We start from the raw sequence: 26,574 nt of genomic DNA on the forward strand, positions 1-26,574 counted from the left end.
CCCCCCCAGTCTCTCTCTCTCCCCCCCAGTCTCTCTCTCTCCCCCCCAGTCTCTCTCTCCCCCCCCAGTCTCTCTCTCCCCCCCCAGTCTCTCTCTCCCCCCCCCAGTCTCTCTCTCTCCCCCCCCCAGTCTCTCCCTCTCCCCCCCCAGTCTCTCTCTCTTCCCCCCCCCAGTCTCTCTCTCCCCCCCCCTCAGTCTCTCTCCCCCCCCCCCCCCAGTCTCTCTCCCCCCCCAGTCTCTCTCTCTTCCCCCCCACCCCCCAGTCTCTCTCTCTCCCCCCCCCCAGTCTCTCTCTCTTCCCCCCCAGTCTCTCTCTCTTCCCCCCCCAGTCTCTCTTTCTCCCCCCCCCAGTCTCTCTCTCTTCCCCCCCCCCCAGTCTCTCTCTCTTCCCCCCCCAGTCTCTCTCTCTTCCCCCCCCAGTCTCTCTTTCTCCACCCCCCCCCCCAGTCTCTCTCTCTCCCCCCCCCCAGTCTCTCTCTCTTCCCCCCCCCAGTCTCTCTTTCTCCCCCCCCCCCCCCCAGTCTCTCTCTCTCCCCCCCCCCAGTCTCTCTCTCTCTTCCCCCCCCCAGTCTCTCTCTCTCTTCCCCCCCCCCAGTCTCTCTCTCTCTCTCCCCCCCCCCAGTCTCTCTCTCTCTCCCCCCCCCAGTCTCTCTCTCTCTCTCCCCCCCCCAGTCTCTCTCTCTCCCCCCCCGTGTCTCTCTCTCCCTCTCGCCCCCCCCAGTCTCTCTCTCCCTCTCTTCTCGCCCCCCCAGTCTCTCTCTCCCTCAATACCCCACCCCAAGTCCCTCTTCCCCCCCGCCAGTCTCTCTCCCCCCATCCCCCACCAAGTCTCCCCCCCACCAAGTCTCTTTCCCCCCCCCACAAGTCTCTTCTCTTCCCCCCCCCACCGTCTCTCCCCCCCCCCCACCAAGTCTCTCCACCACCACCAAGTCTCTTCCCCCCCCCCACCAAGTTTCTCTCTCACCCCACCCCCCCACAGTCTCTCTCTGATCCCCCTCAGTTTCTCTCTCCCTCTCGCCGCCCCCCCAGTCTCTCTCCCTCTCGACCCCCCCGCCCAGACTCTCTCCTTCTCGCCCCCCCCCCCCCGCCCAGACTCTCTCCTTCTCTCGCCCCCGCCCCCCGCCCAGACTCTCTCTCCCTCTCGCTCCCGCCCAGTCTCTCTCTCCCTTTCGCCCCCCCCGCCCAGTCTCTCTCTCCCTCTCGCCTCCCAGTCTCTCTCTCCCTCTCGCCCCCCCCCCAGTCTCTCTCTCCCTCTTGCACCCCCCTCCCCAGTCTCTCTCTCTCCCTCTCCCTCTCACCCCCCTCACCATCCTCTCCAAGCTTTCTCTCTCCCCATCCCTAAGTCTCTCTCTCTCTCCCCCACATCCCCCAGTCTCTCTCTCTCTCTCTCCCCATCCCCAGTCTCTCTCTCTCTCCCTATCCCCAGTCTCTCTCTCTCTCTCTCTCTCTCCCCATCCCCCCGTCCGTCTCTCTCTCTCTCTCTCCATCCCCCCGTCCGTCTCTCTCTCTCTCTCTCCCCATCCCACCGTCCGTCTCTCTCTCTCCCCATCCCAGTCTCTCTCTCTCTCCCCATCCCAGTCTCTCTCTCTCTCTCTCCCCATCCCCTAGTCTTCTCTCTCTCCCCATCCCCTAGTCTCTCTCTCTCTCTCTCCCCATCCCCCAGTCTCTCTCTCTCTCTCTCTCTCTCTCCCCATCCCCCAGTCTCTCTCTCTCTCCCCATCCCCCAGTCTCTCTCTCTCTCCCCATCCCCCAGTCTCTCTCTCTCCCCATTCCCCAGTATCTCTCTCTCTCTCTCTCTCTCTCCCCATCCCCCAGTCTCTCTCCCCATCCCCCAGTCTCTCTCTCTCTCTCTCCCCCCCCAGTCTCTCTCTCTCTCTCTTCCCCCCCCCACGCCCACAGTCTCTCTCTTTCCCCCCCCCACGCCCAGTCTCTCTCTTCCCCCCCACACCTTACAGTCTCCCCACCCCACCAGTCTCCCCCCCACAACCACAGTCTCCCCCACCCCCCCACAACCACAGTCTCCCCCACCCCCCCACAACCACAGTCTCCCCCACCCCCCCACAACCACAGTCTCCCCCCAACCCCCACAGTCTCCCCCCCACCCCCCCACAACCACAATCTCCCCCCCCACCACCCCACAACCACAGTCTCCCCCCCCACCACCCCACAACCACAGTCTCCCCCCCACCCCCCCACAACCACAGTCTCCTCCCCACCCCCCCACAACCACAGTCTCCCCCCCACCCCCCCCACAACCACAGTCTCCCCCCACCCCCCCCCCACAACCACAGTCTCCCCCCCCACCCCCCACAACCACAGTCTCCCCCCCACCCCACCCCCACAACCACAGTCTCCCCCCCACCCCCCCCACAACCACAGTCTCCCCCCCACCACAACCACAGTCTCCCCCCCACCCCCCCCACAACCACAGTCTCCCCCCCACCCCCCCCACAACCACAGTCTCCCCCCCACCCCCCCCACAACCACAGTCTCCCCCCCACCACCCCACAACCACAGTCTCCCCCCCACCCCCCCACAGCCACAGTCCCCCCACCCCCCCCCCACAACCACAGTCTCCCCCCCACCCCCCCCACAACCACAGTCTCCCCCCCACCCCCCCCACAACCACAGTCTCCCCCCCACCCCCCCCACAACCACAGTCTCCCCCCCACCCCCCCCACAACCACAGTCTCCCCCCCACACGCCCACACCCAGTCCACACCCCCACACCCAGTCCCCCCCCACACACCTCCACACCCAGTCCCCCCCCCACACCCACAGTCTCCCCCCCCACACCCACAGTCTCCCCCCCCCACACAACCACAGTCTTCCCCCCCCCCACACAACCACAGTCTCCCCCACCCCCCAACACCCACAGTCTCCCCCACCCCCCCCAACACCCACAGTCTCCCCCACCCCCCCCCAACACCCAGTCTCCCCCCCCCAACACCCACAGTCTCCCCCCCCTCCACACCCAGTCTCCCCCCCCTCCACACCCACAGTCTCCTCCGCCCCCCACCACACCCACAGTCTCCTCCCACCCCACCCCCACAGTCTCTCTCTCCCTGCACCCCCCCCACACAGTCTCTCCCTGCTCCCCTTTCCCTCCCCCCCCCACAGTCTCTCTCTCCCTGCCCCCCCCCCCCCCCACACTGTCTCTCTCTCGCTATCAGGCCCAGGACCGCCACTCTGAGGCCCTCACACCGGCCGGGGGAGAGAGATTTGGAGCCTGAGGTCCTGCTTCTCAGCACCATGCACATGGAATGATTTGGCCGGGAGGGTGGCGGAGCTTCACAGGGGGCAGGGCTTGTCGCCTGTTGGTCAAAAAGTGCAGTACGGGCAGTGGGCCGGGGCTTTACGGACAGCTGTCTGTCAGAGGAAAGTGCAGTAGAAAGAGTTGGTCCCTTTTTTTTACAGCTTTGCCAACCTGAGAGGTGCTGCCTTTACTGTACTATGAACCTGTACCCCTAAATCATCTGCTCTTTCCAGGAGATGAGAGGCTTCAGAAAAAGACAGTAACTGCTCTGTTGTGCCCAGAGGGAGAGTAAAAACCTTGCAATGGCCGCCTCTCCCTCTATTGTGTCCTCATCCGTACTTGTCATAGGCCCCGATTTCTGCTGAGGCCTTCGGTGTGTCTTGGTTTCTGGTCTTCGGGCACTTTTTAAAAAATTCGTTCTTGGGAAGTGGGTGCCATTGGCAAGGCCAGCATTTATTACCCATCCCTAATTACCCTCGAGAAGATGGTGGTGAGCCACCTTCTTGAACCGCTGCAGTCCTTGTGGTGAAGGTACTCCCACAGGGAGGGAGTTCCAGGATTTTGACCCAGCGATGATGAAGGAACAGCGAGATACTTCCAAGTCAGGATGGTGTGTGACTTGGAGGGGAACTTGGAGGTGGTGGTGTTCCCATGCAACTGCTGCCCTTGTCCTTCTAGGTGGTATAGGTCACGGGTTTGGGAGGTGCTGCTGAAGAAGCCTTGGTGAGTTGCTGCAGTGCATCTTGTAGATGGTACACACTGCAGCCACGGTACGTCAGTGATGGAGGGAGTGAATGTTTAAGGTGGTGGATGGGCTGCCAATCAAGCAGACTGCTTTGTCCTGGATGATGTCGAGCTTCTTGAGTGTTGTTGGAGCTGCATTCATCCAGGTAAGCGAAGAACATTCCATCACACTCCTGACTTGTAGATAGTGAAAAGGCTTTGGGGAGTCAGAGGGTGAGACACTCACTGCAGAATAGCCAGCTTCTGACCTGCTCTTGTTGCCACAGTGTTAATGTGGCCTGTCCAGTTAAGTTTCTGGTCAATGGTGACCTCCAGGATGTCGATTGTGGGGGATTTGGCGATGATAATGCCGTTGAATGTCAAGGGGTGGTGGTTAGACTCTCATTGGTTGGAGATAGTTATTGCCTGGCATTTGTGTGGCGTGAATGTTACTTGCCACTTATCAGCCCAAGCTTGACTGTTGGCCACGTCTTGTTGCATGCGGACATAGCCTGCTCCATTATCTGAGGAGTTGCAAATGGCACTGAACACTGTGCAGTCATCAGGAAACATCCCCACTTCTGACTTTATGATGGGGGGAAGGTCATTGATGAAGCAGCTGAAGATGGTTGGGCCTAGGACACCGCCCTGAAGAACTCCTGCAGTGATGTCCTGCGGTCTTGATGATTGACCTCCAACCACCACAATCATCTTCCTGTGTGCTAAGTATGACTCTAGCCAGTGGAGAGTTTTCCCCTTGATTCTCATTGACTTGTGCTACTTTAAGATCCCTGGAACTTCTTGTGTGCAGAGCTTTACCTGCTGCAAAACTGTCAGAGTTTCCTTCTTTATGCTGGCGGGAATCCCATTGGGATCCTGCCATGCATAGTTAATGAGCGCCAACCCAGGAAAATGGGTCAGATACAGAGGGGCAGGCAAAAATCCCACCTCGTAGAATTCCGCCTTGGGGAGGAGAATCCTCCATCTCTTTCGCACTTGCTCTCACATGCTCCTCTCCAATCTTTTCAATGGTGGATTAAAAATCACTTGAAAGGTGGCCAGATACGAATCAATGAGTGTCAGCTGTGGCTCAGTTGGTAGCACCCTCGCCTCTAAGTCAGAAGGTTGTGGGTTCGAGTCATACTCCAGGGACTTTGAGCACAAAAATCTGGGCTGACACTCCAGTGGAATGCTGAGGGAGTACTGCACTATCAGACGTGCTGACTTTCAGATGAGACGTTAAACTGAGGCCCGTCTGTCCTCTCAGATGGACATAAAAGATCCAAAGGCAGTATTTCAAAGAAGAGCAGGGGAGTTATTCCTAGTGTCCTCGGCAATAGTTACCCATCAATCAACATCACAAAAACAGATTATCTGGTCTTTATCACATTGCTGTTTGTGGGAACTTGCTGTGTGCAAATTGGCTGCCGGGTTTTCTACATTACAACAGTGACTATACTTCAAAAAGTACTCATTGGCTGTAAAGCACTTTGGGATGTCCGGTGGTCGTGAAAGGCACTATTTAAATGCAAGTTTTTCTTTCCTTTGCTTTTTTATTTGAGACAGTAAATGAACATGTAGAGTAACAGTCAAACAAATTCCAAATACTTCATTCAATATCATTTCTTTCAAGAAATGGGAAAATAATAATCCATATGCCTTTTGTCATGTATGTATGCTTGGAGTTACTAGCCATCAGGGGGCGCCACTGTCGGAGGCTGTACGCACATGTGTGCGGGCCAGGTATATAAAGGAAGCCACCATGTAATATGGGCACATTGGGCCCGAATAAAGTTGAGCCAGGTTTGCACCTGAGTGAGTTTACGGTATTCAGTCTTTCAAGTTATTACACACATAACATTTGTCGACGAGGTAACTCAAGAACCTTCGCGTGCAAAATGAGCACCATTGGAATTCTGGAGAGATTCGTGGAGGGAGAGGACTGGTCGGATTTTATCGATCGCCTGGACCAGTATTTCGTGGCCAACAAAATGGAGGAAACTACTGACGCAGTTAGGCGCAGGGCGGTTTTCCTCACTGCAGTCCGAAAATCTATGGCCTCAAAGAATCTCCTCTCGCCTGCACGTCCAACGGACAAGGACTATGAGGAATTGTGCGCTCTGGTACATGACCATCTCAAACTAAAAGAAGGCATCATCTCACGCTATCGATTCTATACGCATGTTCGTTCTGAGAGCCAGGATGTGTCGGAATTCGTCGCCGACTTTGTCATCTATTCAACCAGCATTGTAACCCATGTATAAACTGACCTAAGTTGTACACCGTGAGAACACTGACCACTAGGTGGGGGAGTGTCTCCCAATGGCGACGAGGATGGAATTTAAACCACGCGAGCATGGCCACTAGCAGAACAGACGAGAGGTACTGTGTTAAGGAATGGTTGGGTTAGAGATTCAACATTGTTAAAGCAGCACACAGTTCTCCAGGCAGACAAGGGCAGTCAGGCATACCCCAACATGCAGTCGAACCCAGAGGGGGAGTTCGACAGAGACAATGGCAAGCTGAACAGCGATTCACGCCATTGCAAGGGACAATGCGGCCAGTAATGGGGCCATCAACACCTGTTAATGGCGCACTCAAGGACAATAACAGGGGCAGTCAGGGACGAATGACTGGCAAGGGACCTTTTGTTTCAAACCGCAACTCATGCTGGAGGCGTGGAGGCATACATTCAGCCGGAGTTTGCAGAGATGAGCAAAATACCTGCAGAAATTGCAGAAATGGACACTGGGGAAAATCGCTGGAAGCTGAAGTTCAGTGAGTTCATGTGGAGCATGTATACAGTTCATACACCAGGACACCACCGATAATGATGAAAGTGCTCCTCAATGGCATCCCAGTATCAATGGAGTTACACACGGGTGCCAGCCAGTCCCTGATGGGTATCAAACAGTTCAAAAAGTTGTGGGCATCCAAGGCCAGGAGGCCAAAATTATCACCGATTGACGCACAGCTACGGACTTACACAAAGCAGATCATTCCAGTGCTTGGCAGCGCCACGGTAGTCGTGACCCACAAAGATTCGGAGAACAGGCTGCCACTCTGGATTGTCCCAGGGGACGGTCCCGCACTACTGGGGAGGAGTTGGCTTGCTGTCATGAACTGGAAATGGGGCGATGTCAATGCAATTTTCTCTGTGGAGCGAGTATCATGCTCACAGGTCCTGGACAAATTTGACTCATTATTTCAACCCGGCATTGGCACTTTCATGGGGGCCAAGGTAGTGATTCACATAAACCCGGACGCCAGACCAGTACACCACAAGGCCAGAGCGCTGCCGTATGTGATGCGGGAAAAGATAGAAGGCGAATTGGACCGCCTGTTGAGGGAAGGCATCATCTCGCCAGTCGAATTCAGTGACTGGGCGAGCCCGATCGTGCCGGTGCTCAAGGCGGATGGGTCGGTCAGGATATGTGGCAATTACAAGGCCACCATCAATCGGGTGTCACTCCAAGACCAGTATCCACTACCGAGAGCGGAGGACCTCTTTGCGACACTATCCGTTGGAAAACTTTTTTCAAAATTGGACCTGACATCAGCTTACATGACCCAGGAGCTGGCGAGTGAGTCGAAGAAGCTGACCACCATCACGACACACAAGGGGTTGTTTGAGTACAACAGATGTCCGTTCGGGATTCGCTCGGCCGCCGCGATCTTCCAACGAAATATGGAAAGCCTCCTCAAGTCGATTCCAGGGACGGTGGTTTTTCAGGACGACATCCTCATTACGGGTTACGATACTGAAGAACACCTCCACAACCTGGAGGAGGTGCTACGCAGACTGGACCGGGTAGGTCTGCGACTGAAAAAGGCGAAGTGCGTCTTCCTAGCTCCAGAGGTAGAATTCCTGGGGATGAGGGTAGCAGCAGACGGGATCAGCCCTACTGCATCCAAGACGGAAGCGATCCAGAGAGCACCCAGACCCCGTAACACGACGGAGCTGCGTTCGTTCCTGGGGCTCCTGAACTATTTTGGTAACTTTCTTCCCAAATTGAGCACGCTGCTAGAGCCGCTACACGTGCTCCTACGCAAAGGTCGCGAATGGGTCTGGGGGGACAGCCAGGAAAGGGCTTTTAATAGAGCACGCAATTTGTTATGTTCCAACAATCTGTTAACGCTATATGACCCATGTAAGAAACTTGTGTTAACGTGCAATGCGTCGTCCTATGGTGTTGGGTGTGTGTTGCAGCATGTCAATGCCAAGGGTCAGTTACAGCCGGTAGCTTATGCCTCCAGGAGTCTGTCCCAGGCTGAAAGGGGCCACGGGATGGTAGAAAAGGAGGCGCTCGCATGTGTATATGCGGTAAAGAAAATGCACCAGTACCTGTTTGGCAGGAAATTTGAGCTGGAGACAGATCACAAACCCCTAACGTCCCTTTTGGCCGACAAGGCCATAAATGCAAACGCATCGGCCCGCATACAGAGGTGGGCACTCACGTTAGCTGCCTATGACTACACAATTCGGCACAGACCGGGCACCGAAAACTGCGCCAATGCACTCAGCAGGCTCCCACTAGCCACCACTGAGGGGGCTACCGAGCATGGTGCTGAGATGGTCATGGCTGTTGAAGCGCTTTCAGAAGCGAAGGCTCACCCGTGACAGCCTGTCAGATTAAAGTCTGGACAAATAGAGACCCGCTATTGTCTCTCGTCAAGAAATGTGTCCTGAATGGGGAATGGGCAGCCATGTACAGGGCATGCCCTGAGAAATTTAAACCATTTCACAGGCGCAAGGATGAACTCTCGATTCAGGCCGATTGCCTACTGTGGGGAAACCGCGTAGTCATGCCCCAGATGGGCAGAGAGGTGTTCATCAGAGAACTCCACAATGGGCACCCGGGCATTGTCACGATGAAGGCAATTGCCAGGTCACACGTTTGGTGGCCAGGGATAGACGCAGATCTGGAACTTTGTGTTCGCAGGTGCAACACGTGTGCCCAGCTGGGCCATGCGCCCAGGGAAGCCCCCCTTAGCCCCTGGCCATGGCCCGCCAAGCCTTGGTCACGCATCTATGTGGACTACGCAGGTCCTTTCATGGGGAAAATGTTTTTGTTTGTAGTAGACGCCTACTCCAAATGGATCGAGTGTGACATTTTAAATTCAAGCACATCCTCTGCCACGGTAGAGAGTCTACGGGCAATGTTCGCCACCCACGGTCTACCGGACATCTTGGTCAGCGACAATGGCCCGTGCTTCACAAGCACTGAATTCCAGGACTTCATGGCAGGCAATGGAATTAACCATGTTAGAACGGCACCGTTCAAGCCGGCCTCAAACGGCCAGGCAGAACGAGCAGTGCAGATAATCAAACAGGGGATGCTCAGATTCCAAGGGGGTTCCCTACAAACTCACTTAACACGCCTCCTGTTGGCCTATAGATCCCGACCACACTCGCTCACAGGGGTTCCACCCGCAGAGCTACTAATGAAAAGGACGCTCAAAACCCGATTATCCCTTATACACCCCACCATGAAAGAAATTGTCGAGAGCAGGCGCCAGTCACAATATCACTACCATGACAGGAATGCGAGGGCGCAATGTATTGATGTAAATGATCCTGTTTTTGTCCTCAACTACGCTGCAGGGCCCAAATGGCTCGCAGGCACTGTGGTTGCCAAAGAGGGAAATAGGATTCTGGTAGTTAAACTTACCAATGGACAAATCTGCCGCAAACATGTGGATCAAACAAAAAGGAGGTTCAGCAACCCCATAGAAGAAGCAGAGGAAGAACACGATATAGAGTTCACTCCACCACAAGTGACCGAACACCGGAACCAAAGGGAGGAGAGCCCAGTCACTGTGGGCAGTCCGGACAGGCCTGAGGCACTGCAAACAGCAGACACTCAGGCCAGCGCCCAACAACCGGAGCCCCAACTCAGGCGCTCTACAAGGGAGCGTAAACCATCAGAGAGACTCAACCTGTGATCCCAATAAGACTTTGGGGGGGGAGGTGATGTCATGTATTCAACCAGTATTGTAACCCATGTATAAACTGACCTAAGTTGTACACCGTGAGAACATTGACCACTAGGTGGGAGACACTCATAACCTGGACCTTCAGGTATAAAAGGGGAAGCTCCACCCATCTTGATCACTTGAGTGCTAAGGAATAAAGGACAGGTCACAGACTGACCTTCTCTCAAGCATGGGCCTCGTGTGCATTTATACTGTGTAGTAAGGACGTATCAGACCTCAGACATCTTGCTGGGCCATGTAAGTTCGAAGACTCGTTGGGAGACATGTTGCGAGCTTTCTTCGTAACCACGAGGTGATCCTCCGGAAGTTATTGGCTGCAGAGACGCTGAATTTGAGCAAGGCCATCGCGATTGCCCAGGCATGCATGATGATAGATGATAATTTAAGGCAGATATCATAGAAGAGTCGGAGCTCCACGGCAATTACTGTAAACAAGATTGTGTCGTCGTATGGCAGGGCCTACTCGACCGTGTATGCAAAACCTGTAGCTGCTCAAAGTCCGCCAACGGGTACGAATCAGATTTCATCCCGTTGGCATTGTGGGGCAAACATCGGCATCATCAGTGTCATTTTAAACAGTACATCTGTAAAGGCTGTTCGAAAGTGGGGCATCTTCTGCAAATGTGTCCACAACTGAGCAAGCATGGATGATGACGACCAGTCTACCGCGGACCTGGATATGCAACCCGAGATACCCGAGGAGGAAGTGTATGGACCGTATTCGTTCCTGACAAAGAGCCAACCGATAATGATTGATGTGAAACTAAATGGCGTGCCGGTATGGATGGAATTGGACATGGCTGCGAGTCAGTCGATAATGAGCCAAAGGACATTCTACAAGCTGTGAAGCCTAATCTGAGTCCAGTCAATGCCAAGTTGCGTACTTACACCAAAGAACTCATATGGTGTGGTTCATGATCTACCGTTATGGATCGTTCCAGGAAATGGTCCAACGCTTTCAGCAGGAATTGGCTCGAAAAAAATCAAATGGAATTGGAACGATATCAAAGCGTTGTCATCGGTGGATAACACTTCATGTGCTCAAGTGCTGAGCAAATTTCCCTCGCTGTTTGAACCAGCCATCGGCAATTTCATGGGAGCCAAGGTGCAGATTCAACTGGACTCGGGTGCAAGACCCGTCCATCACAAAGCTTGGGCTGTTCCGTACATGATGAGGGAGAAGATCGAAATTTAGCTGGAGACACTCCAACATGACGAGGTCATATCACCGGTCGAATTTAACAAATGGACCAGTCCCATTGTTCCTGTGTTGAAGAGTGATTGCACTGTCAGGATGTGTGGAGACTACAAGGTCACGATTAACTGAGTTTCAAAACAGGATCAGTACCTGTTATCGAAGGCTGATGACCTGTTTACAACGCTAGCTGGTGGTAAGTCGTTCACTAAACTGGATCTGACATCGGCCTATATGACACAGGAGCTCGTCGACGTGTCAAACAAACATGTGCATCAACACTCAAAGGACTGTTTATCTACAACAGGTGTCCTTTTGGAATTCACTCGGCTGCAGCCATATTTCAGAGGAATGTGGAGAGTCTACTGAAGTCCGTCCCTAGAACCGTCGTGCTTCAAGATGACATTCTGGTCACAGGTCGTGACACTGCCGAACACCTGAACAACCTTGATGAGGTTCTACATCGTCTGGACAAAGTGGGACTCGGACTGAAATGTTCGAAGTGCGTCTTCATGGCACCGGAATTTGAATTTCTGGGGAGGAAGATTGCTGCTGATGGCATCAGGACTACGGACTCGAAAACCAAGGCCATCAAAAATGCACCCAGGCCTCAGAATGTGACGGTGCTGTGTTCATTCCTTGGTCTACTCAACTACTTCGGTAATTTCTTACCTAGATTGAGCACTTTATTAGAGCCATTGCACATGCTGCTCAGAAAAGACGACAACCTTGTGTCTCAAGATAGAGCTTTCAAGAAAGCTACAAATCTGCTTTGCTCTAATAAGTTGCTGGTAAATTGTGATCCGTGTAAGCATCTAGTATGGGCCTGTGATGCTTCTTCATATGGGGTTGGCTGCGTGCTCCAACAAGCTAATGAGTCGGGTAAACTACAACCTGTTGCGTTGGCTTCGAAAAGTTTGTCAAAGGCAGAAAGAGCCGACAGCATGATAGAAAAAGAAGCTTTAGCATACGTGTATGGGGTTAAAAAGATGCATCAGTACCTGTTTGGTCTTCATCTTGAACTCGAAACGGATCACAAGCCATTCATTTCATTGTTTTCGGAAAGCAAAGGTATCAATACCAATGCATCGTCCCGCATCCAGAAGTGGGCGCAGACATTATCTGCCTATGATTATGTCATTCGCCATAGACCTGGCACCGAGAATTGTGCCAGTGCACTGAGCCATCTGCCTTTGCCCACACCTGAGGTGGAGACGCCACAACCTGCAGATCTATTGTTAGTTATGGATGCTTTTGAGAGTGAAGAAACCCCTGTCGCTGCTCAACAAGTTAGGATCTGGACCAGACAGGACCCGATTTTATCGGTTGTAAAACATTATGTCCTTGGTGGTAATTGGTCTGCTATACCTGTGGAAATCTGTGATGAGACCAAACCTTACAACCATCGCAAAGATGAATTATCCATTGTCAGATTATTCACTGAGGGGTAATCGTGTTGTTATGCCTAAGAAAGGCAGAGAGAAATTTGTACGTGATCTACACAGCAAAAGATGTGATTGCATGAAAGAGGGTACAGAGAAGATTTATGAGGATGTTGCCTGGACTGGAGAATTTTAGCTGTGAGGAAAGATTGGATAGGCTGGATTTGTTTTCTTTGGAACAGAGGAAGCTGAGGGGTGATCTTATTGAGGTGTATAAAATTATGAGGGGTCTAGATAAAGTGGATCGGAAGGACCTATTTCCCTTAGCAGAGGGGTCAAGAACCAAGGAGGATTAGAGAGGATTTGAGGGGAAATTTCTTCACCCAGAAGTTGGTAGAAGTCTGGAACTTACTGCTGAAAGGGTGGTAGGGACAGAGACCCTCAACACATTGCAAAAGTGCTTGGATGTGACTTGAAGTGCCGTAACCTACAGGGCTATGGACCAAGAGCTGGAAAGTGGATTTAGGCTGGATAGCTCTTTGTCGGCTGGCGCGGAATCAATCGGCCGGAATGGTCTCCTTCCATGCTGTAAATTTCTATGATCCTATGACTGACAGTTAATATGATATGATATAATACTGACATTGAAAAGGGGACATCTACCTTTGGAAATCATGAATGGTGGGTGAATAGTTCAGCATCTATGGACTAAAATTATACTGCATAATCAGTTTGTCTTATTATATGAGCATGTACCTGAAGAAGAAATAAAAAGTGGTGGGTATGTTAGCCTGGAGAGATGTGGGTTGGACATCTTGGGGAGTTAAAAGTTTAACAGTCAAATTTCTTAGTTTTCCTGTAAGTGTCCTAAAAGGAATGCATTGTCAGGCTTTCCGATATAAACAGGATGACATTGAAGTGTCGTGAGGAGAAAGCATAGCTTGTCTTCTGTTATGTAAGGAAATAAGTGTGGGGTAAGAAAGCAGGTGTAGCGAGCCTTTTGCTAAAGCAAACAGTAGGTAAAGATAGTTTTGTTTAAGGGAAATGGTTGTGAGTTAAACAATTGCAAACTGTTTACATAATCTGTTTTCAGAGGATTTGGGAAATAAATGCTTCATTTTGACATTTCCTTTGATGTAATTAAAACATGTATAAAGTATCATGGTTTTCAACATTATCTCAGAGTGTACTCGAAACAAACAGGAACCAAATATCCACTCTCTGTATACACTTAAAGACCGATCACTTTTACTATGTATCAATAAAGTCTGTTCCATATAGGAAGTTGCTTAACGGCCCCCTGAACATAGATTTTTCTCCCTTTGTTAATTCTGACCCTGGGAAGCAGAGGGGCGGTCTCTGACACCTCCCCTGTCAAGGGATTTGCTAACAGACCCGTCAAAGAAATACCCGCTCTGCCAAGAGTATGTTCTCAGCAGGCACCTCATGATTTTGTTGCCATGAATAAATTTGTCTTCACTATAATTGGTGTGAATATTTGTTGCCCAACAGAAATAAGATAACGAATTGCTTAACATTCCCAGTCATTATGGAGACCATTGGTAAAACTTGGCTTATTAACACCTTAAGCTCCTTCCCCCACCCCTTCCTGTCTAAAGCTGCAGCCTATGGCTTTTTAAACCTGTTTATTTTTAAACACAATACTTAAACATAACTTAATCCCAAATCCTTTCCATGAAACAAAGCTCGAGAATCTTAGAACATGACAGTAACTATACAGGACTTCAGTTACTTTCTTAATTGAGTGATATATATTGAAGCAGATGGTTCCTACACTGTCTCCTCGGAGTTCCTGGAAGATCTCTGTGGTGTAGAAACTGAGAGCAGTGGTGACTATCACTGCACTGGTAGAGCACTGCAGATGGTTGACTGTTCCTGCAGATCTTCATGGCTCATGTAGCACTCCTCAGTCACAACCTCCTTGCTGAGGCAGTGCTCATCCATCATACACAGGTAACTGACCTAACTGCGGTAGTTTCACGCTCTGGGGTAATATAATAAAATGTGACTCTTGAACCTACCATGCATCTTGTACTCCTAAATCTCCTCTCCACCTCCTCTCCCTCTATAATGTAGCTGGCAGCCAGGAAACTCCAGTCCTAATCACTGCTCTCTTTATGCTTAAAACTCTTTTTCCTTTGATTCTCTTCTAATGTGTCCGCATAAAATTATTTTATCTTCTTTTTTAATGAAGGTGTTAACTTGCATTTGAGCTCATAATCAGCACATAATAGGTCTGAGCTTTTATCAAATATTCACATTCTGTTGTGCATCTCTAGGTACAAAATATTGCACTAATTGCTCATTCATGGCCTGTAACAGGACCTTAATAAAGAAAAACTTGCATTTATATAGCGCCTTTCATGACCACCAGATGTCTCAAAGCGCTTTAGTCAATGAAGTACTTTTGGAGTGTAGTTACTGCTGTAATGTAAGAAACGTGGCAGCCAATTTGCGCATAGCAAACTCCCACAAACAGCAATATGATAATGGCCAGATCATCTGTTTTTATAATGTTGATTGAGGGATAAATATTGGCCAGAACACCGGGAATAACTCCACTGCTCTTCTTTGAAATAGTGCCATGGGATCTTTTACTTCCACCTGAGAGGGCAGACTCGGTTTAATGTCTGTTCCGAAAGATGACACCCCTGACAGTACAGCATTCCCTTTGTGCTGCACTGCAGTATCAGCCTAGATTTTTGTGCTCAAACTTTACCGCCTCGCCGCCATTACCGCCCCGATATGAGCGAAGCCGAAAATCCAGCCCTAGGAATACACACAGCATAGACAATTAATCCATTGCCACTTTCTGTCCCAAATAGTCTTAGACAATTGAAGCTCATTAAAAAAAACTTCCCAGCAAACATTGACACCTCCAGGATTGGAGTGCCACATCTTTTTGAACCTTTCAGAAGCTATTTTCAAGAGGGCTCACAGCCAGAAGGGGGATTGGTGGGAGGAGGGGGGGGGGGATTAGGAAAGGCAGTAGCCAGTTTAACTGACAGCTCTATTGGCCAACCTGTGTCCAGGGGTAAGGTTAGGGGCTGGGCCTCCAACTTCCTGTGGTCACAGAAATACCACCAACGATGTGTCCGCAAGATCCTACAAATCCCCTGGGAGGATAGACACACCAACATTAGTGTCCTCGATCAGGCCAACATCCTCAGCTTTGAAGCACTGACCACACTTGATCAGCTCCGCTGGGCAGGCCACATGGTTCGCATGCCAGACATAAGACTCCCAAAGCAAGTGCTCTACTCGGAACTCCTTCATGGCAAACGAGCCAAAAGTGGGCAGAGGAAGCATTACAAGGACACCCTCAAAGCCTCCCTGATAAAGTCCACATCTCCACTGACACCTGGGAGTCCCTGGCCAAAGACAGCCCTAAGTGGAGGAAGTGCATCTGGGAGGGCGCTGAGCACCTTGAGTCTCATCGCCGAGCACATGCAGAAATCAAGCGCAGGCAGCGGAAAGAGCGTGCGGCAAATCTGTCCCACCCTCTCTTACCCTAACGACCATCTGTCCCACCTGTGACAGGGACTGTGGCTCTCGTATTGGACTGTTCAGCCACCTAAGGACTCATTTTAAGAGTGGAAGCAAGTCTTCCTTGATTCTGAGGGACTGCCTATGATGATGATGGACACAGACAAGCAAAGGACAGTGCAACACCTGTTGAACATCAGTTCCAACAAAAGCTGCCGAGTGAGGCAGGAAGGAGACAAATCTGCTTTCAGAAGAGAATCACACTGGGCTTAAATAGCTGGTCAGGTTTCAGAGAATAAAACTCTCCAAGAAAAGTGAATATTTTTTTCGCCTGGGTCAATTGTAGCATATTTATTGTTTTTCTAATTTACGGTGAGGGGTCGAGGTGTGAGAAGTATGAGAGATTTACTGTAACTGTTGCTCTGTATGTTTATTTATTGACTATAAAATAAAGCAGCTTAATTATTTGTACATGACCGCATCTCACTTAAGTGTTACTGAGTCAACCTTTCAGAAGATTAGAGAAGGATACGTGTAAAGGTAACAATATCCAGTTCATATAACAAGGAGGACTCATTGTTACCTGCCCCCAGGTTAGACTATTGTGCTTCTGGATATTGGGAAGTGATCATGAGGGATGTAAATTGACTAACTAAAGCGACTCGTGACACTAACCGGGGAAAATTTATAACAACTCTTAACCATTTCAACACATCAAAGTAATGAGTGAAGTGTGAACTGGGTGTCAAACTACCGTGGCAGTGGAGGAAACCGCACTGGCTGATGTGATACTACAATAGCAATAGTGACTAAGCTAAAAGGCACAGCTTTAAGTCATGTGTTGGTGCACTGTATCAGCAAGAGGCTTCATCTTTGGGAAGCAGAATGTGAACACTGAAGTGTCATAAACAAGTCACACAGGACTACACTAACTCATTTTTTCCTCAGAATTTTAAAACCTTTAACTTCTCCAATCCTACAATTTGAAGCTTTTACAATCCAAGCTTGGTGTGAACCAGACAATACTTTACCTTGTCTTCTCTCTCACACTTTTAGATAATGTTAGTGTCCTTTACTGTGGGCTATTGATCTTCATCCAGGTTTTCAATTTAGAAAAAAAGGATAGGAAATGAGGGTATAAAGCTTCGTAATGCCATGTTACAGAGAATCATAGAATGATACAGCACAGGAGGCCATTCAGCCAATCTTGTCTGCGCAGGCTCTTTGAAAGAGCTATCCAATTATTCCCATTCCCCTGCTCTTTCCCCTTTTCCCTGTAAACATTCTCCTTTCAAGTGTTTATCCAATTCCCTTTTGAAAGTTATTAATGAACTTGCTTCCACCACCCTTTCAGGCAGTGCATTCTAGATCACAACCACTTGCTGTGCAAATCGTTTTCCTCATGTCAACTCTGGTTGTTTTGTCAATCACCTTAAATCTTTGACCACTGGTTACTGACTGTTCTGCCACTAGAAACAGTTTCTCCTTATTTACTTTATCAAAACCCTTCATGATTTTGAACACCTCGCTCAAATCTCCCCTTAACCTTCTCTGCTCTAAGGAGAACAACCCCTGCTTCTCCAGCCTCTCCACATATTTGAAGTTGCTGGTCCCTGGTACCATTTTAGTAAATCTCTTCTGCTGCCTCTCCAAGGCCTTGACATCCTTCCTAAAGTGTGGTGCCCAGTATTGGACACAATACTCCAGCTGAGGCCCGACCAGTGATTTATAAATGTTTAACAAAACTTCCTTGCTTTTGTACTCTAAGCCTCTATTAATGAAGTCAAGGATCCCATATGCTTTTTCTGAAAAATAAGAGCCTTCTCAACTTATTGTGCCTCCTTCAAAGATTTGTGTACATACACCCCTAGGTTTTTTTGTTCATACAACTCCTTTAAAATTGTACCAATTAGTTTATATTGCCTCTCCTCATTCTTCTTACCAAAATGTATCGCTTCACACTTCTCTGCGTTAAATTTCATCTGCCGAGTGTTTGCCCATTTCATCAGACTGTCTGTCTTCCTGAAGTCTGTTACCATCCTACTCACTGTTTACCACATTTCCGAGTTACGTATCATCTGCAAATTTTAAAATTATGCCCTATGTACCCAAGTCCAGGTCATTAATATATATCAAAAAGATCAGCGATCCTAATACCGATCCTTAGGGAACACCACAGTATAATTTCCTCCTGTCTGGAAAATCAACCAATCACCAGTATTCTCTGCTTTCTGTCCCTTGGCCAATTTTGTATCCATGCAGCCACTAACCCATTAATCTCACTGGCTTTGATTTAGCTAACAAGTCTATTACATCTTTATCAAACGCCTTTTGAAAGTTCATATACATAACATCAATCACACTACCCTCATCAACCCTCTTTGTTACTTCAGAGAGTAGAGAAGCAGAGTAAATTTGGACAGCAAAAAAATACATAGAAAGGAATTCTAAACAGACTTATTTGTACGTCAATTGATATGTGAACTTGACATCATTTGGCCTTCCAGTTTGTATTAATTAGTCATGTACCATTCTCAACTTAGTTTATTTTAATGCCTCACATAAACACAGCTATGTTTCCTCATAACTCAATTCCAGTTTAATGGAAATTGCTGGTAACAGAAATTATTGAAATTAGATCTAGTCGGAAAGCAAGCAGTTTCCTCATAGAAACAAAAGCAAAATACTGCTAATACTAGAATCTGGAATAAAAACAGAAAATGCTGGAAATCTGAGGTCAGGCAGCATCTGTGGAGAGAAAGCAGAGTTAACGTTTTGGGTCAATGACCCTTAATCAGACTGGAGAGTGTTCAGAAAGAACGGATTCTTAACAAGCACTGAAAGGCGGAGGGGAAGAAAGAACAAAAGGGAAGGCCTGTGATAGGTTGGAAGACAGGAGAGATTGGAGAGACAAAAAGGGATGAAGGCCCAAATTCAAATGGCAATGCCAGGAGTTAGAAAAACATTAGTCAAGATCAGGTGTGAATGGTGGGATAATGACCAACTGCCATTAGAGACAAGGAAAAAAAAAGAAACAGGCTCTGGGACGGGCGGTGGGGTGGGGGGAAAGGGAGCCAAAGATTGGTAGCGGCTACATCTGTCCTTATATTCTTGGAAAATATTACTTCTTCAGCTATGGCCTCAATTTAGTTTGCAATTTGCTAGTTAATTTTACTGAGTAATGTAAATCATTAATTGAATATCACTTTTTGAAAAAAAAGTAAGACTTGAATTAATATACAGTGCCTTATCATGTCTCAAAAATGTCCCAAAGTGCCACACATAGAATGATCTACAGTGTGCAATACCCTATTGTGTAAAAATGCAGCAGTCATTTTGTACTCAGCAAGGTCTCACAAAGAGCAATGAGATAAATGGCATGGCGAACTCCTGGTAAGATGCCTACTGCGAAGCAGGACCCACCAGTGCAAACAGAATATCAGTGGTACTGCAGCATGGACCAGCTTAGTCAGGAGAGCCGGCAAGGAGCCTTAAAGAGGCAGAAGCGCCCTGAAGATCAGAGTGTATCTTCCACTGAAGGCCTCAGCTAAGACTGGGGCCTTCAGCAGGTAAGTGTTGAGGGCTAGACTCTTCTCTTCTTAGGCAATCCCCCGGAGTCGAGGATGACTTGCTTCCACACTAATGAGTTCTAAGAGGACAATATGGGATCTACAGTCTCTGTAACAGGTGGGGCAGGTAGTGGTTGCAGGGACGGGTTGGTGGGGTGCTTGATTTGTCATACGCTCCTTCCACTGTTTGTACTTGGCTTCTGCGTGCTCCAATGAAAAGACTCAAAGTGTTCGGCGCCTTCTCGAATGCTGCTCCTCCACTTTGAGCGGTCTTGGGCCAAGGATTCCCAAGTGTCGGTGGGGATGTTGCACTTTTTCGAGGAGGAGTTGAGGATGTCTTGAAGTGTTTTCTTTGCCCTCCTGGGGCTCGCTTGCCGTGTTGGAGCCCCGAGTAGAGCACTTGTTTCAGGAGTCAAGTGTCAGGCATGCGGATAATGTGGCCCGTCCATTGGAGCTGGTCGAGCGCGATCAATGCTTCGATGCTGGAGATATTGGCCTGAGCGAGAACACTGAGATTGGTGCGCCTATTCTGCCAATGGATTTGCAGGATTTTGTTGGTGGTACTTCTCCAGTGCTTTGAGGTGCCTACTGTACATAGTCCATGTCTCTGAAGTATATAGGAGGGTGGGTATCACTACTACTCTGTAGACCATGAGCTTGTTGCCAGGTTTGAGATTCTGGTCTTCGAACACTCTCTTCCTCAGGCAACCGAAGACTGCACTGGCACACTGAAGGCAGTGTCGGACTGTCATTGTTATCTGTTTTTGTTGTTAGTAGGCTCCTAAGATATGTAAAGTGGCCCATATTGTCCAAGGTCTCATCATGGACCTTGATAATTGGGGGGCAGTAGTGTGTGGCGGGGGCAGGTTGGTAGAGAACCTTTGTCTTATGGATGTTTAGTGTATGGCCCAGACTCTCGTACGCTTCGGTGAAGGTATCGATGATGGTTTGGAGTTCGACCTCCAAGTTTGCACAAATGCAAGCAATGTCTGCATACTGTAATTCAATGAAAGAGGTTGGGACGACCTTGGATCTGGACTGGAGGCAATGGAGGTTGAACAATTTTCCGTTTGTCCTGTAGTTTAGCGAAGAGCTTATTGGGTGAGATGGGGCATTGCAGCAAGGAAGATTTAGGAGAGCTTGGTGCGATGTCTGTGCTTGACACTGATCTGCATGCGTGTTGGATCTATGGTGGATCCGTTGGCAAGGATCACGGCTTGCATGTCATGGTGAAGCAGACGGTGAATGGTGAAAATTTTTTGAGGGCAGACGAATTTGAGAAGGACACTCCATAATCCCTCGTGGTTGACAGAATCGAAGGCCTTTGTGAGATCAAAGACCATGTACAGAGGTTGGTGCTGCTCCCTACATTTTTCTTGGATTTGGCGTGTGATAAAGATCATGTCCATTGTGCCCCTTAGTGGGCGGAATCTGCATTGCGACTCTGGGAGGAGCTCTTCAGCCACTGGGAGAAGACGGTTGAGGAGGATTCTAGCGATGACTTTCCCTCTGGCAGACAGCAGGGAAACTGCTCTGTAATTACTGCAATCAGACTTGTCACCTTTCTTGAAGGTAAGAATGTAAGAAGCAGCTACGTCATACTAAATGCAGTAGCTTTGGAAATGAGATTTCAGACTGTGTATTTCAGCAATAAATTTTGATAAGGGACCCAATATCTGCCGGAAGGTTTTTTAAAGTTCTCTTTTTGTTTATAGATCCAGTAAGTTGTTTTTCAAGAAGGTATAGACCTCATTTTTAAACCTTTAATCAGTAAACCGTTGTCTCATCAAATGAAGCACATTCATATAACTTGTAGAAGTAGACCGACACCACATGCGCACAATTTCAACACGTTTGTGTTGTGTTAGCTTGGCTTAATGGTTGCGCTCTTACCTCACATGCAATTTAGGCGTATACTTCAGTGCAGTACCGAGGGAGTGCTGCATTATCAAAGCTGCCTGTTTTCAGGTGCGATTAAATCAAGGAAGAATAGCATGTTTTCTTGGTGTCCTGGCCAACACTCATCCCACAAACAGTGCCACCAAACATTTGCTGATTGTCTAAAGGCACTTAAGTAGTAGCTTGTTCAAATTAATATTCTAACAGTCCTCACACATACTCAGGATATTTAGGAGTGAAAAAAATACATTTAACATCACATTTAATTATTTTACTGTGTTTCTATGCAGATCATTATATGAATAAACTTGCATGCTCAGGGTGTCCCAAATCATGAATGAATTATTCTTAAATTTACTCACTATTGTTATGCAGGCAAACGTGGTTGCACTTGTGCATGAGATAAATAATTGGTTAATCTGTTTTGGTGGTGTTGGTTGAGGAATAAATGTTGGTCAGAACACTGGGAGAACTCCCAACTCCTCTTCAAAATGGTGCCACAGGATTTTTTACATCCACCTGAACAAGCAGACAGATCAACGGATTCAGGTCTCATCTGAAATGTAGCACCGATCAGCAATGCAACATTCCTTCAATACTCCTCTGAAGAATCAGTCTAGATTACGTGTTCAGTCCCTGAAATAGGACTTGAACCCTCACTTTTTAACAGAGAGGCGAAAAAACTACCCCGAGCCAAGTTTGCATTTTATTTTATTTATTAATGGATAAAGTGAATCCCTTGCTTAGTGTTTCGTTTTCCACTCTTGACAAATTGATTAAGCAGAAAATATTGTTTATGTTTTAGAGTGTTATATGTATGTGAGGATTGTTTTGATGAAATGACAGTGACTCAGATTCAGCTGGTCTCAAATGCTTTTCCTATCCAATGCAAACAAAGCTGTTTTGCTGCATTCAGAATAGCACACCAGACCCAGTCTGTGTTGTAAATGATGTCAGAATCAGCTCTCACACACTTCCAGGAGACACCTGGGTGAACTCAGTACTTAAGAAGAAAAGTAGGATCAAATAACTGTTAGTGTTACAAAGCTCAACAGACAATGCATCTCATGGTATTAAATCTGGCACCACCAGTAAACACAATCAACTCCAGTGACTATGTGAATACAGTGAAGCTGGTGCCAAAATGGAACAAGCACAAGTCACACCGTCTCACTGGCATGGAGTACTTGATATAAAGGAATTCACTCCTACCTGCATTTCCTGTTGGGTCCGCAACTTCTCTTTGCCCAGTTCATCTTGCAAATCCTGACAACACACACAGAACTGACTGTTTACTGTGGGCAGAACATGCCACACCTTCAGCAACTCAGTGTGAATCAACAGAAAGTCTTGCACCTGTCCCAGTCGATAAAATCTCAGCCTCTAACATACACCCTTTAACTTTGCATTGGACTACCTCATACTTAGTTCTCCGTCTGTCAGTGGCATTCTCAAATGAAAATGGTGCATCCTCCAGTGTTACAAATGGTATCAGAGACCACTTTGTATTGGTCTTGTGAGCTGCCGTTGGATTAACTGGCCTCTTGAGCTATGCTGTTAAATGTACAGAGCCAGTTCCATGCAACTGTACATTGAAAACTCCCTGTGAATTTTCTGCATTGGCTCCCAACAAGCTTTGGAGATTTGAAACAAATAAGAAAAATAAATCAGGGTGAGCAGCAATGTTTCCTCTAATTGTTATTCAAATTTTCATGCATGTGCGGTTTTCTTCAATATAGCAGCCAGTTATATTGGAACCTTCAGACGGCTGCGCAGCCACACAGCTTAACGGGAGCACTGGTGAGCAGCACCCAGAGGTTGTTATGGTGTCACTCTCCTGAGACTGGAACACATCAGGTAGAAATGGTATCAGACTGCGGCAGGTGTGAGTTTTATTAGTTTGCAGCCTGTTACCATGGTACACCAATTTTAAAAAATTTGTTCATGGGATTTGGGTGTCGCTGGCAAGGCCAGCATTTATTGCCCATCCCTAATTGCTCTTGAGAAGATGGTGGTGAGCTGCTTTCTTGAACCATTGCAGTCCATCTTTATAGCAGTTTGGTACAACTGTAACTCGCTAGGCCATTTCAGAGGGCAATTAAGAGTCAACCACATTGCTGTGGGTCTGGAGTCATATATAGGCCAGACCAGGTAAGGATGACAGATTTCCTTCTCTAAAGGACATTGGTGAACCAAATGGGCTTTTACGACAATCTGGTAGTTTCATAGCCACCATTACTTGTACTAGCCTTTTATTCCAGATTTATTTAATTCACTGAATTTAAATTCCCCAGCTGCCATGGTAGGGTTTCAACTCATGTCTCCAGATCATTAGTCCAGGCCTCTGGATTACTAGTCCAGTAACATAACTACTATGCTACTGTATCCACATCAAAGAGTAGCCGATCTTGGAGAAGTTTGTAACATGGCCACACCCAATGTCATACCCTTTTCAGCAAAGAACTGGCAAAGTAATGGAAAACAAAGCAAAAATAAAGGAAAAGACACATCAAAAGATGTCCACATTTTTCTGATGATTATCAGGAAATGCAGTTACTACAACAAAGGCTCTGGGTAACATGATGTTACATCACTATTATCAACTGGCACACATTTAAGGAGGGCTTTATTGAACAATATGTTGCAGATTTGGTGACATAAAAATTTTTCCAGAGTAAATGTTTTGATTTAGTGCTTCCATCACAGAGTTTCGCATAATGAGAACTGAGAACTGAAGCTTGGAGATCAGCATACATGTCCCACTCGTGAAAATGAGCAGGGCAGTTTTTAACTTTGTGCAATAGTGACTTCAATGGCAATAAAAATTGGGAAAGATATAAAAGCGGTCTGCTGACTTACTATCACCCATTTTACACTATCGCACAAAGTCAAAATCTACCTCTGTGTATCTGTACCAAGCTGATGCAGGCCAGGGACCCAATGGTCAATTAGACATGCAGACTAGATCTTAAAATAAGTGAGGTTTATTCAGCCATGCGGTGTCTTTACTTGCAGTGGTGAAACATAGAAACATAGAAAATAGGTGCAGGAGTAGGCCATTCGGCCCTTCGAGCCTGCACCACCATTCAATGAGTTCATAGCTGAACATGCAACTTCAGTATCCCATTACTGCTTTCTCGCCATACCCCTTAATCCCCCTAGTAGTAATAGACAGTGATGGGTATTACTTTCCCGCTTACCTCTAATCCCTCTCAGTTCTTTCTTCTCCAAACGGAACCATTTCCCTGCCTTTTATTCTTACAGGCTGGGAGTCGTTTACAATTAAAAGCAATTAAAATCAACAAACTCTTAAAAGTTATACTGTCTTTTATATAACAAAGTTGTATCCCTATCTCTGATACAGAGCTCTCAACATCTTATAGCTTACAGATCATCCCTCTCTTAAATGTTCGCCCCACCCTCTGCCAAAGAGCCAGTGGCTCAAGCGATTTGTGTCATAAGGGAGAGGATTTCCACATTCCGATGTGCCGACCTGGCTCTACGCTCAACTGTAAAGTTATATGGTTGGAGGGAGAAAAAACGACTTGTGACCCGGGTATTCTTCTCCTTATTTGCCCGCATCCACTTAAGGGGGGCACGATCTGTTAATGTTAGCAGGCAGAAGGCTCTCCCTAATAGATAGTACTACAACAAAGGCTCTGGTGTTACAACAAAGTCTCCACCACCCATTTTATCGCTAAACCCTCCTTCTTGACCAAGGCATAGTTGCGTTCTCTAGGAGGCAACTTTCAACTCAGGTACATTACGGGATGCTTGGCCCCTTCGATAACCTGGGATCGTATTGACCCTAGCCCAATGTCCAAAACATCCGTCTGGAGGATGAACTCCTGGGAGAAATCTGCAATGGTCAGTATTGGGTCAGAGCACAAAGCATCACGGAGGATCCTAAATGCTGTTTCCCCTCCATGGTTCCATCGGACCACATTCAGCTCCCGAGATTTGAAGGAGCCACCCCGGTGGGGAAGTCTGGGATAAATAGCAGATAATATCCGACGAGGCCCAGGAAAGTTTGTTCTTGTTTGTTTGTCACAGGTCTGGCCTATTTCCCAATAGCCTCTAGTCCGCCCCTGAAAATATATCCCAAGTAACGCGCTGCTGACAAGCTGTCAAACCTGCCTTCCTTCAGCTATCAGTTACCACTTCTAATTTTTGTTGATGGAACTTCCAGTTGCCCTTGCACATTACAATATCTAGGTGTGCTCAAACGTACTGAGCATGAGGCCTTAAAAGCTGATTCATTAGCCGCTGAAAGATGGCAGGAGTCCTGTGCAGCAAAATGGCATCACTCGGTACTGGTATAGATCTGCAAGTGTTCAAAGGCTGTATTTTCTTTATCAGAATCCGTTAACTACATCTGCCAATGCCCTTTCGTATGGTTCAGGGTAAACAAGAAGTTGGGATTTCCCAGACGTTCAATGTGCTCGTCCACCCTTGGCATAGAGTAAGCTTCAAACTTGGATGCGTCATTAATTTTCTAAAATCATTACAGATTCTCCATGACCCAGCTTGTTTTGGTACCATAACTGTAAAGTCCTTACTCTACAGCATGAAACCACACGAGGCACATTCCAGGGACAAGGCCACTAGTGACCTTAACTCTTTATTACAGCACTCCAGAAATGATGACCCTGCGTGGGACCTCCCTTTATATATCTTAGTGATCAGGTAAGGAGTGTCTCCCACAAGTTCACCCTCTGTGGTCAAGGTGTGCATCTGTGTTGAGTGTGTACAGTAATACATTACAAACATGACAATAACTATAGTGATTGAACATTCACTGTCAGAACCCTAGCTCTAGCATTGTCCTGACCTCTTGGAAGACTGCTGTCTCTTCGTCTCAGGGATCCAATATGGTTTCATCGAGATGGTTATCCCCAGAGGCGTTACAATATCATGTTTAATAACATGAGTTTTCCCCGAGTCCAGAGGTAAAAACATCCCCATTTGTTTTGATTAGTTTGAATAGTTTTAGACGCTGCTGTGCGTTTGTTCGTCAGCCAGGTGAACTTCTCCGGTTTCTCGGGC

At 48.0% G+C, this 26,574-nt stretch overlaps 1 protein-coding gene across 2 annotated transcripts in view; it reads right to left on the reverse strand.

Annotated features, from left to right (window-relative positions):
• pde4dip (phosphodiesterase 4D interacting protein) overlaps window positions 1-26,574 on the reverse strand; it is a 310,412-nt gene that overhangs the window by 191,286 nt on the left and 92,552 nt on the right. The window contains exon 6 of one of the 2 annotated variants that reach the window (XM_070887096.1): window positions 22,741-22,794. The exons of the other annotated variant lie outside the window; for it this stretch is intronic. Coding sequence (XP_070743197.1) covers window positions 22,741-22,794 — 54 coding nt within the window. The remainder of the gene's footprint in view (window positions 1-22,740; window positions 22,795-26,574) is intronic. 2 annotated transcript variants of the gene reach the window in all.

Source organism: Pristiophorus japonicus, chromosome 8 (genome assembly GCF_044704955.1).
Source record: "Pristiophorus japonicus isolate sPriJap1 chromosome 8, sPriJap1.hap1, whole genome shotgun sequence".
NCBI classification, from domain to species: Eukaryota; Metazoa; Chordata; class Chondrichthyes; family Pristiophoridae; genus Pristiophorus; species Pristiophorus japonicus.